The sequence below is a fragment of the Alexandromys fortis genome, unplaced genomic scaffold (genome assembly GCF_014885135.2).
Source record: "Alexandromys fortis isolate MF-2015 unplaced genomic scaffold, M_Fortis_MF-2015_v1.1 scaffold_359, whole genome shotgun sequence".
Lineage (NCBI taxonomy): Eukaryota > Metazoa > Chordata > Mammalia > Rodentia > Cricetidae > Alexandromys > Alexandromys fortis.
Genome location: NW_026068230.1, coordinates 203,295 through 217,923, shown reverse-complemented (window position 1 = coordinate 217,923; position 14,629 = coordinate 203,295). Strand labels below are relative to the sequence as shown.

At 48.8% G+C, this 14,629-nt stretch overlaps 1 protein-coding gene across 1 annotated transcript in view; it reads right to left on the bottom strand.

Annotated features, from left to right (window-relative positions):
• Positions 1–14,629, bottom strand: part of Ptpn5 (protein tyrosine phosphatase non-receptor type 5) — a 71,703-nt gene that overhangs the window by 43,592 nt on the left and 13,482 nt on the right. Inside the window, exon 2 of the mRNA XM_050130826.1 lies at positions 11,335–11,430. Coding sequence (XP_049986783.1) covers positions 11,335–11,354 — 20 coding nt within the window. The 5' untranslated portion in view covers positions 11,355–11,430. The remainder of the gene's footprint in view (positions 1–11,334; positions 11,431–14,629) is intronic.

Here is a 14,629-nt window from a genome sequence, read left to right as displayed (position 1 = left end):
ACTGTTCATGAGGACGTAAATAAAGCTGACCAAGCAGACTGGACAAAGCAAAGGAAAAGGAGAGTGTCTGTTGCCACATGTCTAGGAATGTGATGAATTCTCATCTATCTCAATGGCCTTTGGCGTCAACCACTGTGGGGACAGCTGCTGCAGAGACTCTCTTTTCAGGGTCCCTGCACGTCCAGGTACCTTCCTACAGTATCACAGCTGTGTCCACCTCAGTGAAGGGAAACAGACAGAGATTCTTTTCCCACCAGTGCTGGCCCCTTTCCTACCTGACTTTACAAGCAGACAGTGTTCCTCTCCAGAGGCTCGGTTGGCTCTGTGAGATCCCAGGCCTGTAGTGGAGAGTTATGGTAGACCTATAGCTATATTGCTGAAGGACTGGCCAGAACTTGACACCCGAGCCTTGAAGTAGGCTCAAAAAATGCAAGAATTTTTCTGTTTATGCTCCGTACTCTGGAATGACCACAATCATTGTCAGCTACCATTGCTTGAATGCTGTGCAATAAAACTTTCAGTCTATTAACTCATTATCATGGCCTCTGTGAAGATCTTACACCACCATCTACAGTTTAGAGAATAGAATTTTGAGGTCAAAACAGATGATTCACCTAAGGCCATAGTGCCAGTTGGTGGCAGAGCTAAAACATAAACCCAGGTCTGTCTACCTCCCCTAAGCACTTCTAGGCCCAGCGACACGGGTTTCGGCTTGCATTTCTGTCTTGGTGTCAGAGACTAGTTAAACTCTACCATTGTTGACTAGCGGATACCTGGCCAGGGCCTCTCCACAAAATGTTACTCTATTAGTATCTTAGCACCTCCTAACAGTGTTTTGTTTCTCTATAATGGTCTAAAGACTCGAATTATCAGTCAGTGTAAACATCTCTAAATGCGTGAATAATCCTAAATGAAAACAGGAGCATTTCTCAGAAAATTAGGAAACAACCTACTCAAGACCACTTTTGGGTGTATATCCAAAGGATGCTCAATTGTGCCACAACGGCATGTGCTCAACTATGATCATAGCAGCATTGTTTGTCATAGCCAGAACTTGGAAACAACCTAAATGCCCTTTGATCTAAGAATGGATAAAAAACTGTGGTACATTTACACAATGGAGTACTACACAGCAGGAAAAAATAATGACAGCTTGAATTTTGCAGAAAAATGGATGGAGCTAGAACAGATTATTTTGAGTGAGGTAACCCAGACACAGAAAGACAATTATCACATGCACTCACTCATAGGTGGTTTTTAAACATAAAGCAAAGAAAGCCAGCCTACAAACCACAATCCCAGAGAACTTAGACAACAATGAGGACACTAAGAGAGACTTATACCGATCTAATCTACATTGGAAGTAGAAAGTAGAAACAGGCAAGATCTCCTGAGTAAATTGGGAGCATGGGGACCTTGGGGGAGGATTGAAGTGGGGAAAGGAGAGGCAGGGAAGGGAGCAGAGAAAAATGTAGAGCTCAATAAATATCAATAAAAAATGTATAAAAAAGAAAAGAAAATAGGAGCACCAGTCTGGTAAAGAAATAAGAACCTATACAATGGCGGCTCCATGTATAGCTCAGTGCTGACCCAGTGTGCACATTGGCCACGAGTTCTATCCCTGTACCACAGAAAGAGAAAGACATGCAGAATGTGTGCTCTGCTTGTGGACAGGCATCAGCAACACCTCAGCCATATGCCACATTTAGTCTGCCTTTTCTCTGGTTGCCCACTAGGGTTCCTGCACCTGCTCCCAGGACAGTTAGAACCAGTACCGGGCACCGGACTTGGATGCTCAGTAAGGACAGGGTTTAGCAGATGGAAGTTAAATCTCCTTCTGAGGTTACCTATCTTCTTACAGTGTTTGATAGAGGCCCCTGGAGACTTGAGTAGGGACCTACTCATCCTCTAGCACGGGGTCAGGGAGCCTTTCTCGGTTCTTGTCTCTAGGCCTGCACATAAGCCTTCCCTGGTTTCCTGTGTTCTCTGAGAGGAGAGGCGTATACATCTGCTCTGCTCAGCACTATACCACTAATCTGGGACATGTTGGGATTGAGTAGATGCTCCATAAATTTGAGTTGGTCAAAGGGCATTTTCAACAGTCCATCGGCTTCTAGCACAAAGTCTCTTCAGAGGCATGATGGGAATACAGCGAAAACTATGGCCCTTCTGCTGGTCAGATGGGGTCACTGGAGGTGAGGATAATCAAGCCTTCATTAGTACAGGCCTCCACCTCCTTTACTCTATAAAGTAGCACCCAGGTAAGCAATTGCTTCTTGTTGAGACTGAGTCCTAATCCCTGGCTTGGGAGAACCCACTGAACACTGGTGAGCAGACACACAGAACACTGTATTTAGAGCTGGACTAAAGCCCACCTTCAAGATACCAAGATAAAAGATGGAGTAGGGTTTGTAGCCACCAGCCCAAGAAGTCATCTCTGTTCTTACCAAAAAGACCAGTTTTAGGCCTACAGTGTATACTTGAAACCTTGTATGAACCCAGGTGAATGTCACACACTTAACCCTCAGGGTATCCAGGACTACCATGACTCTAGTCATATATAAAGGGCCTCTGGAGTACCCAGGTCTCAAGAGCAATGGCATTCTTAGACATGGGGCTTGCATTTCCTCTCACTTGGCCATGCCATTCTCATAGGGAAATAATTCACAATGCCCAGGAGAGGTACCCATGCACCTACCTAGTGTTCATGTCCTCTTCTCAAGTGTTACTCTAATAATGAGGACTTCAGAATTTGCTTTCATCATAACCTGATGCTTGCAAGGTTTTTCCTTCAGGAGCTTCTTTCTGAGGCTACATACTGATTGGGGGGAACTGTGGACCATGATTGCTTATACAGAGTGATGTGCCCACATGCATACACACAAGGGTCTTTGCAGTACAAGGTTCCACAGGAGGTGGTATATCATTAGAGGCCTCACTTGTGTAATCAGAAGTTTCTGTCCCACCCAGTCCCACAACCATTCAATCCGAAATAAACAGAGGCTTATATTAATTATAAAATGCTTAGCCTCTTACTCAGGTTTACTGCTAACTAGCTCCTACAACTTAAATTCATCTATAATTCTCATCTATGTTTAGCCATGTGGTTTGGTACCTTTCCTCAGTAAGGCATTCTCATCTTGCTTCCTCCGTATTTGACTTGCAACGGACTCTCTGCCTTTCCTCTTCCCACAATTCTCCTAGTCTGGTTGCCCGGCCTATACTTCCTGCCTGACTACTGGCCAATCAGCATCTATTAAACCAATATGAATGACAAATCTTTATAGTGTACAAGAGCATTACCCCATACTTGTGATCTGGCCTCAGTTCCTACAAATCTTAGGAGGCAACCTAAGTCTGCTCATTAGAGACACAGAAAGCAAGACTTAATGATGTCACTCTGTTGCACAACCTGGTCATCACTGGCCGTAATATCCTCTACCTCCCATGTACTCCAAGGAAGCTACTGGATTTGAGGCTACACACATACCAATGCTAGCTGGGGGAAGGAACAGAGGCCCCAGCATCCGTAGCATTGTTTGCTTTCATGCAAATGTGAACACCTACACACTAAAGAGCAGGGGGTGTGGGTTTGAATGTACTCATGTGTTTGGATGACTGCAAAGCAAGTAAAGTGAGCATGCAAGGGGAGTGAAAGAGAACAAAGTGACCGTGTGCCAAGGAATGTGTGCACGAGGGGAAAGGAAAGAAGTCTGTGCATGCATGGAGTGGTGAAGGCAGCCAGGTCTACGCCAAGTGCCTACCACTGGTTTCCAAAACCAAGAGGGACTAAGTGCCAAGGAAAGGACAGGGGATGCAGAAGGAGGGAGTGTGTCTTCTGATCTTTGTGCATGCTCATGGGATCAGGGTGCAGTCCCAGGGGAGACCCAAAGAGAGTAAGAGAGCTAGTGTGTCTTTTAGTTGCCAGGGAGCTTGTATGGTGCATGAAGGCTGGTGGAGCTGCAGAACTGAGCGAGCTGAGCGTGCAAGAGGAAGAAGATATGCAGGTGTGTGTCCTCTGAAGGTGTGTGTCTACCCCCACAGGGCCCTGTGAGTCTGAGGCAGGCCACGTGCTTGGGTGACTGTGTGGGCCTGTGCATGTGTGTATGTGAGCATGCGGCTGTGTCAAATGAGAACAAACACAAGCGTGTGAGCAAACGTGGGAGGACCCTGGAGGGTGTGAGCAGCCTACCCGCTCTGAAGGCAGCTGTGGGCTTCCTGGGTTGCTGGCGATGTCTAAAGACATCTTCACTTCAGGAAGTATTATCTAAGAGGTCTGTATGACCTGGCTGATGCTAGCTCGGGTCTGGGTGACCGAGGCTCTGAGTGTTATCCGTGTCACGCTACTCTGAAGTTTGTGTGGGAATGAATGAGTCATCCTGGCATGGCTGGCCCTCGCTCTGCCTGTGTCTTGCCCAGCAGGGAAGGCAGCAGGGAGGGAGAGAAACTACTGAGGGCTGTATTCTTATACCATTCTTATCTCTATGCGATTGCTCACAGTGTCTATGGGCTCTTCTAGAGGCCCAGCACCCCTGTGCTCTTGGCCTCTATACCTCCATTTGTTTTATGTCCACGTTTCCATTTAAGTCAGCAGATCTGGATGACCAGCCTTTGTGGCAATCTGCTCCACACTGGGCTCAGGTCCACACAGTCACAATGCTAAACTCCCTTCCAGTCCTTCCCCACGCCCCTCGGCTTAGTTTTCATCTTCTTCTATAGTCTTCCCCACTGTTTGCCCCATGACGCCCCCTCTCCTTGTTTGTTGCCTGTCTTCCCTTTACAGTGAACATTTACGTAGCACCACTGTGTGTCAGGCTAGTCTCCCAGCTCTCTATTAAAGATTAATCATGACACTTTATAGATAGCGGTCCAGGGAGGGAAAATGAGCATCTCACTGATTAGCGACTGAGTCAGGTCTAAGACCTGGGGCCCTACTTTTTTTCTTCTTTAAATTAATTTATTTAATGTGCATGGGCGCTTGTTTGCATATAAGTTTATGCACTCCATGCATGCAATATTCATGGAGCAACTGGAGTTATAGATAATTTATGGGTGCTGAGAACTGAACCTGGATGCTCTGTGCTTTTACAAGGTGAGCCATCTCTCCAGGCTTGAAACCCACTCTTCATACAGTCCTGTGGGGTAGGCACTCTCTCAGCTAGTAAAGCTCCTGAATCTACTGCAGTGCCAGCCACATGCAGGAGCTCAGTTAATGGGGAACAGATGAAGACATGGCTCAATAAATGGTGGGCAAGGAGGACACAGAAGTGAGGCAGACAGGGGCTTGCCTTAAAGAGCGCATGTCCTAAACAGATGAATAATTATTACAATACCATATCTGCCCGGCAGCATGGGTGTCTAGCAGGCATATACTTCCTGGCCCTTGGCAGACAGGGCTTTCTAGAAGAAGTAGGACATAGAAGGAGACAGACACAGTGACACTGCCGTACTCCTCTCTGGGGACAAACACCCTTCACTCTTTTCCCCTCTGCAGACAACACGGACTCTCCAGAGACGATGGAGGTAAGAACAGGGTAGTGGTGAGGACACAAACTCAGGAATGGCTAGCTGACTGGGCCTTCCCTTGCCAAACATCATCTAGCTAAGAGAATTTGGGAAGGAAGCCCAACTTCCCTGGGCCTTGGTCCTGTCATCTGTAAGATGGAGGCAGTAAATGATACCAACTTCCTGAGTATTGCATAAGGCAGGCAAGGTGCCAGCTTCAACGGAGATGACTAATCTCCTCTTCCATTCGACATTGTTTGCCGGCTCTAGGGGAGGAGACAGAATTAAACACATCGTGCTTCCTACTGTAACCTCTCTGCTGTGGCTCTGTCCCATTTTCCAGAATTGGCTCAGCACAGAGCTTGTTGTGAACCTTCATTAAGGCAGGGACTGTGTTTCATCTCCCTGCATAGCCCCAGCACCCTGTATAGTATCCGAGACACGGTAGGTACTCAATAAATGGACTTGGTGAACAAATGAGTGGTTACGTTTCTTCTTGTGAAGATCCATAGTCATATTCATGTTGCTGTTATTTCCATTTTCAGAGGAAGGGCTGGTGGCAGGTCCAGCAGGGTTAAATGACTCGCCCATAAACACAGAGGCTGGAAATAGCCTAGTCAGACTCAAATACCAAGTCCCATGCTCTTTTCTCCCCAGCATGCTCCTCCCTGGGTTCCTATACAGTATATCCTACTTTCTGTGGGTATTTTCTGGCCAGTGGGGCCATCTCTGGTTGGAGAGTCATCTCTGAATCCTATGACTCATATCTGAATCACAGAAGTGTTTAATAGTTGAAAGGAACTTTGACGTCACTGAGACCTCCCACCCACTGTGGAAATTTCCTCTCCATTGCTTGTCTTCCAATAGTTGAATGCCTCCAGTGATGGAACACTCATTTCCCTCCTCTGGAATCATCAGCTCTATGACTGGACCATTGTGAGAGTCAGAAAGTAAGTTCTTCATCTCGTGGGCCCAGATCTTCTTTATGTCTCTGTGTTGGGCTTACATCATACTCCTAAAAATATGCAGAACAGATCTGCTGTCCCCAAGCATACGGTGGCCCTCCAGACACTCAGCTTTCATAACCTTCGGAGAATTCTTTCTTTCCAACTAGCTCCCCCCAGTCCTTGCCATGATGCCTTCTATGCATAGCATCCATTCCCCACCAACAAAAACAGGGGCTCATGGTGTGCAATGGTGCCCCTGCTGGATGAGGGGAGAACTGCGCCAAGGGCTCAGGCTGCTGGGGGAGCCAGGGAGATAAGAAGGGTGGGCAGTGGATCCTGTAATTGCTTATTTTGAAGCCACTGCTTCCAAGTCGCATCTATTTGTTTTCAATGTCAACCGTAAATGTCACACGGAGATTGCATTTTTAAGCGTCTTACCTAGAACGAACGCGAGGTTTCTCAGACGCCACAAGTTTGAGGTTTCCAAGTTCGAATTCAAAAGGCTATTTTCAAACATTTGGGTGGAGGATATGAAAATGTAGGCACACAAAGGTATGGCAAATTTCCAAATGTTTCACTTGCCTTTATTTTGTAATATTGCCACAACAGACAATATTGTTGTAAGAAAAAATAATTAAAACATATAAAAAGAAAATAGAACCCCTTTTTACTGTCTTTTCCACTCTATTCCTTTTAATGCCATTTATTTTGACCAGGAATATGGTCTCCAACTGGTGGGCCATGCTGCCACTCTGTGGGCACACTGCCCTGGCCGTCTCCATGGTGACAGCCATGGCAGGGGTGCAGGCAGGCAGACTCCCACATCTGTGGGCACCTGGACTCCAGCTTCAGGTTCTGACTCCCAGCCAGGCTTCTCTGCAGGACTGACAGGCAGCTCTGCAGGCTGTTTGGCCACCCTCAGCTCAGACCCTATCACCTGGTTTAGATTTCTTCCATTGCTCCCGAGGCCTGCGCTGACACTGGTCAGCTGCTCTCTCTCCACGCTAAGTTCCCTTGCCAACTTTCTTCTTCCTCTCTCCCTCTGAGCACACCTTCAGATGTCTGTTCTTACTCTCAGAGGACACAGAACTTCCCTAAATGACCCTAGGACAGAAAGACACTGAGGGTTTGAGAAACAAAGCCCCATCTATACAGAGACCTTAGAACAGCAACGTCACAGGCAACCAGACTTCTGATTCTGTGTCAGCTGGTACCCTCTTTCTCCAGTCTGAGTTCCTGGGTCACAGGGGTGCTGAGACTTACCCGACAGCCTCTCACCACAGCACATGTCCAGGGCCCCTCCCGTGGAGTCATCAGCAGCCTGGTTCTCTCTCTCACTCCTGCAGTGGGAGAGAAATTGTTGTCAGAGGATACTGGTGCTCCAGGATCAAGAGTCCCAGCCTCCAGTGAAGAAGAAAAGCTGCCTCCCTCGGTACTCTTTTGATTACCTCCACCTCATCAGGGAACCAAAGGGGAGGACGAGAAGCCTCTTATGGCATCAAGCTGCAGAGGAGAGGCAGGGTTTCGTCATCATCACCACCGCCACCGCCACCACCATCGCCACCGCCGTCACCACCAGACTGGCTCACCTTTTAGGGACTCTGAAAACAGAGTCCTCACCATGATCTCATCAAACAAGGCTCAGGAGGTTTATGGGACTTGTCCAAGGTCTCATCAGAGTGAAGCTGGGATTGAAGTTACACTGGAGAACTCTAAACTCAATACCTTTACTGTGCTGTTCTGCGTCTAATTCCTTTGTTAGTGGTGATGACGGCAGTGATGACGATAGTGGTGTAGATGTGTGCATGTTTGTGCCATGGTGTGCATAAAGAGAGGACGTTCCATGAGTCACTATGTGGGTGCTGAGAATTGAAGCCCGGTTCTCTGCAAGAACAAGTGCTCTGAACCACCCAGCCATCTATCCAGCCCCCAGAAAACCCTATTTCTAGCCCATCAGGGTCCCCAGTAGACTGCCCTAGGGTCTAATTTTCTTTCTTCACACAGTGATCTGGAAAAAGCTTGCTGGAAATCAATTAGATTACAGAAGGTGTCTTCAGACTCAGCAAATCTGGAGGGCAGAACACCATGGCACTTACAGAATCCCCTGCTCTGGCAATGCAGCTGTGTGTCCCCAATGTTTCTGGCTCCATTTCATGCCCGACTCTTGGCAGTTGTGGGCTGGATCAGGGCTGGACCACACAAGTCAGGCTGTGTCTATCGGAGAATCATCCTTCTTGTTTACTATGCATTCTGGGAGTCTGGGATCTGTGCTTCTGTGGTTGAGTCATGGCTGTGGCCATGCCCCGAGAGAAGGATTGCAGGGGACAGTAGCCTCAGAGTTTCTTAGTCCTTCCTGTGCTGGCTCTCTTGATGGAGAGCACATCCATTAAGACTGTGAGATAGTCAGGGGTTTCTCACTAGGTCCCATATCTTAGTTTAACCAGGAGAACTGGCAGCTGCATAACCTTCAACGCAGACTCACTAGCACAAACTCCAAGCAGTCTCAAAGGTCAGCAGCCTCTCTGCCCACCAGCCCTGCAGTGTGGCCTCTCATCCATTCTACAGCCTCTTTTAGAAACATTACAGAATTCAATAATAAGGGCAAACAGGCCAGGATAGGGCTGGCTCTTCCCACGCTGGTGTCTTTCACTCTCAACTTGCACTGTCTTGTTTTATCCCCCCCCCCCCACACACACACACTCTAACTGTCAGCATCTCTGAGAATCCTGAGTCTAGAGACCAGATGACTCAGAGACAGAGGGACACTTCCTTCAAGGCATCCCTGCTTGCAAGTGTGGTCTTTACCTAATGGTCTTGGGCATCCATTCAGTCCGGCCCTCACAGCACTCCCCAACATAGTGCCAAAGTCTATCACTTACACGGCTGTGAGGTTCCCAATCTGCGCACAGGATGGGACCGCCTTGAGCTAGCACCAGCTCTTCTAATTCACCACTTAACCTCCCTCGGAAAAATACTCCCATAGCATCCCGTTTCACTAAGACCAAAGACAAACATGCTGAAATTCAGCTAAGTAGATTATTTCTCCTTCAGCATTGCCTTCTGTCTTTCCTGCCCTTGACTGCGACTCGGGGTGCTTTGGATGGGCTCATTCCTGCACACACCTCTGCATTCACATTGCTCGGCCTGGGTTGTGCATTCGTCTCTACTTGCTGGGATTTTTTTTATTCAGCACTCGGCACAGTTAGGAAGTCTATTTTAATTGATGCTTGCTGGATCAACATCATCGCCAGCCATTAGGATACAGGCTGCAAAAGGGCAATGACTTTTCCTTTTACTTAGCTTGCATCTTCAAAGCCCAGCTCAGTGCCTGGCTTATAGGAGGAGGTTCCATAGACAAAGAACTGTAGAAAAAGATAGCGGCGCTGCAATGTGCTTCAGAAAACATCAGCTACCATAAGCAGCCATAATCTGAGCCACTTTATGGGTGGGTCTTTGTTAAGCCACCTGGAACCGTCCTCAACAGCTGGCAGGGAATCATGGATCTCGAAGACCTTTCATTTCAGAGGAGGGCACTGAAGCAGGGTGAATGCAAAAGTGGGGGCCATAGGGTTTGGGTTTGAGAACACTCTCAGTCCTGAGCTTGTTTTTACTATAAGAGCTCCCCTGGATGAAGGATGCCCCAAGACAGTGGCCCATGATGGGGCAGAAAGGTAACCAAGGCATCTGGAAGGAGACCCGCATATGACTCATACCTGCTTTCACACCCCAGCCACGTGCAGAATAGCTCAGCACTGTGTGTGTGCAGTGGACGCTATAAATAAGCTTCCTAGAAAATGACTAATTTCATAATCAGAAGAGCACAGAGAGTAGCACCTCAACACCATGGAGGAAAATGGAGCACGGTGTGGTTGTGACCTGTGGTGGACTCCAGCCCTCACCCTACTCCATCTCAGAGCTGTGTGTCTAGGCGGTGTCAGGTGTGGGGGGGGGGGGGGGGGGGGGGGAGAGAGAGAGAGAGAGAGAGAGAGAGAGAGAGAGAGAGAGAGAGAGAGAGAGAGAGAGGCGGCGGGGGGGGGGGGATGGTCCATTCACACAGCACAAAAGAAGCCCTGTCTCTGGGTATTGCCTTTCTCTTTGCCCACCAGGAGCAGAAATAGCAGCTTGGAATGGATTGCTGTGGGCAACCCTCTCCTCCTCCATCCCTATCACCTGGGAAACATTGGCTAATGTCTCCCGTGTCAACAGGCAGCAACTCACTCAATGGCTTCCCACTGCTGCTCTGAGATGCACAGAGCCTCAGAGATGATGGGTGTGTTCAACTTGCATTTGCCAAGCACTCCTGTGAGCAAGGCTTATGACAGTCCCAGCAATACAATGCCGAGCAAGCCAGGGCCCTTCTCATCTGAATGAAGAGTTGGAGATGCCAACGTGATTGTGCTCTGGCATGTCCTTTAACTGATTTCTGTATATGGGGCAGAGTTCCCCCCAAGTCTGTGGGAGGAGGAAGTGTCCTCCAAAAAGAAGGCGTGAGCTACTTCGGAAAGGATGTTTCTAGTAGGTGATTGGTTGCCAGAGTAAGGACTTGGCCAGTACAAGTGCTACACTTGGGGCACCAACTGGAAATAGGCTGGGCAGAGGAATGGGAAGGGAGGTGAGGCTTTAGTGTCAGCAGAGGCACTAGAGCAAAAACATCTACCATAAGTTATGAGCTCTGCCTCTTGGGTGGGGTGCCTTTCTTGCACTTGGCTGCACGGCCTCCCAATGGGCTTGGGAGGTCTGCAGCAGAGGGGAGGTGGAGGTTAGCAACACAGATGGAAGGAAGGGGCATTGGATTCAGCAGGTGGCATCTGGTCATAAAGTCTGCATAGCCTAAAATCTACTGTTTATTTATTTAGTTATTTATTAAAACAGCATCACTCACCTAGCTCCCTCAGACTTCATTCCCAAGGTATCCGGGTAGGAAAAAGTGCCATCTGGGGCCAGGGCCAGGAATTTCTCTCAGGAAAAAGGAAACTGTCTATGTAAAGAGAAAGAGGCCAGCTTCAGAATAGCCAGATGGAGAAACTGAGGCACAGAGAAGTAACTCAGGTCACACAGGGTGGGAACAATTGTTTGCAGGTAGTTCACCAAATCCTGAAATCTTGTTAGGCGCTACCAACCCTCTCATCTGTCTGCCCCTTGTCACAGGAAGGAGCCCATCACGGCCTGTGTCATGTTCCAAGGCTTCTAATAAGTATTTTTGCCACCTGGGTTACTAAGTGTTTCTGTTGTTGCCAGCCAAAGAGCCCAGAATGACGTGTGCAGCAAACTCAGGGAACAGACAGGCTCTGCACCCAGGACTCCCAATGCCTAGTTCATACTATTTCCATCCCAGCAAGCTGCCTACCCTCCTGGCCCATCTGTCCACTGTCCAGCCATCTGTGCCCTCGTCTGAGCAGACCACAAACTTGGGAGAGCACTGGATCCCGAAGAAGGGGCCTGAGTGTTCTCTGGCTGAGGTGTACTCAGATGAACGACTTCCCTTTCATTCCATTCTGTGGGTGGCATTGTGGAGCACGGGACTACCTGAGACCCAAGGAAGGGAGGATGGAAGGAGCTGGACACGCTCAGCTAACGGGCTTGGCAACTTGGGTTTCTCTCTTTTGAGTCTAACATAAGGACTGGCCCATCCATTTCTTTAAAGTGTATTTACTTCAAACAGCTACTGTGTGTAAAGCATGCAAACACAGCAAACACAAGCCTCTGTTGCAGGATACAGGTAGGAAAGAAGCCAGGCCCACGTCAGTGTCTGGTAGGAAACGTTCAGGGTTCCCTGGTGTACCATCAAGGCCCCAAACAAGGTAGAGGAGTCATAAGATTGACGGGTGAGTGGGAGTGGCTGTGGGATGGGAGTGGTGTCCAAGCAGAGGAGGTCACGTGGAGTTGAGAGAAAGCGGGGAACATTCATGAAGGAAAGAACACCAGCCTGACAAGACAAGCGTGGAAAGGGAGGGAGGCGTGGGACGGGATGATGGGCTGAGATGCGCACTGGTGCCGACTTCCTCCTCATTTTCCTTCTCCTTACACTCGCTTACAGGGAAACATGACAGACACGTCCTAGGAACCTTGAAGATTCGGCTGTAGAGTCCCAAAGCCATGTTCTCTGAGAAGCTGTCCTTTATGGTTTTGTGTCTTGAGGAAGATGGATCCCCTCTAGATGGGATCTTCTGGACAAGGAAGAGGTGTGGGTGGTGAGGATGTGGAGAGCTGTCTTCATACCAAGCAAGGTGACACGGCCACTCTCAACCCTGTGTATGCATGTCTGCACGTGCACTGAGAGAGTGTTCTCTCCTTCTACCATGTGGGTTCCAGGGATCAAACTCAGGTCATCGGGCTTGGTAGCAAGTGCCCTTGCTTGCTAAGCCTCACTGACTCCTAAGTTCTAGTTTACTTTTTAGTTCCCCGGGGGCTATCACATAACCTAGTAAAATAGCAGATGCCCAGAAACCGTGTAGGTGACCAACAAAGATACGACGGAGGGGGAACATGAGAGCAGTAGTGAAGGCAAGTGTGTAGACAATGCTACCTCATGGAAAGGGCCAGGGCATGCTTCTAAGGTCTCAAAACCCCAAATGTTGACTAGCTGCCTGGTTTAGCTTCAGGACAAATGAGATATCCAAGGACTATGCCCATCCTTGGAGACAATGGAGGGAGTACTGTTAAGCCTGCTGTTGGCTATGGTTTGGCCAGGTGGCTCAGGCTGAACTCTTATCTTCTTGCTTCCATAGTGATCTGAGGCTCGGGGGCTGCAGAGAGACACCCAAACCCCTACTTTGTTAGATAGGAACAGTGGACACACAGAGGTTCTCTGCTGGCCTTGGCCACCATGCAAGGACTAGGAAGCAGGGGCCAACTGTGCAAGCGACATGAAGAGACACCAGAGGCTCATGGATGTGGCTAAGCCATCTTGTCCTGATTCCATCTTTAGCGTGAGGGTCCATAGCCTCCCTGGGACCCAGCTCAGGATTTGGGGATACTAGCCTCTCCTTCCCTGAGCTACTCCCGATCTTTAAAATCTAGATCCTCTGTTTCTCACGGCTGATGAGGATGAAAATCAGGAGGCGTTGCCCAGAGAGGGGAGGGAAGCAGGCAGAATCAGTACTGCTCTTCCCCTCTCCATGCCCTGAGAGGGAATGGCGGCAACGGCACAGTTTCAGGCCCTTTGTTAAGCATGGCATGAGGCATTTGGCCTAGCAGGAATACACTGTTACTTTACTTTTCCAGAAAAGAAAATAGAGATTCTGCCAAGTGAAGTGACTTGCCCAGGATCATACACAGTTACGGATCTGTCCCCATTACCCACATTCCGAACTTTTCGCTCCCATGTTCCAGCCCTGGGTATCAACCACATGCAGAGACAGGAAGAGGACACATTCTAGCAGGCGCTGGATGCTCTGTAAGAAAGCCTTTCCACAGGTGGGGGGCGAATGGATGGAGAGAGTACCGGGAAAGACAACTGGAATCTTGGAGGGGGGAGCATCTCTGGGATGAGCTAGAAACCGGAAGCAGTGGAAACTCCCATGAATCCATGAGGATGGCCCTCGTTAAGGGGATATGGAGCCTGAACAAGTCATCTCCTATAACCAGGCAAGACCTCCAGGGGAGGGACCGGGATACCAACTCAGCCACAAACCCTGTGACCTACAATTCGTCCTGCCTACAAGGTATGCTGGGGTAATGGTGGCACAGAAACTGTGCGAGTGACTAAGTCATGACTGGCACAGCTGGAGAGGGAGCTCACCCTTGAGGGTCGGGACCAAGAGATGGGATACCCTAGAGATCAAGGATAGAGCCGAACACAAATGAAAAGAAGAGAAAGTCAATGTAATGATTCCTAATGGTATTCTGCTATACTCATAGATTTGTGCCTAGCCCAACTGTCATCAGAGAGGCTTCACCCAGCAACTGATGGAAACAGATGCAGAGACCCACAGCCAAACATTAGGTGGGACTTGGGGAATCGTGAGGAAATGTGGGAGAGAGAATTGCAGGAGCCAGAGGGGTCAAGGACACCACCGAACCAACTAACCTGGACTCATGGGGGCTCACGGAGACTGAACCAACAACAACCAGTGAGCCTTCCTGGGATTGACCTAAGCCCTTGACGTATATGTTATAGTTGTGTAACTTGGTGTTCGTGTTAGATTCACAGTGAGAGCAGGGGCTGTCTCTGACTG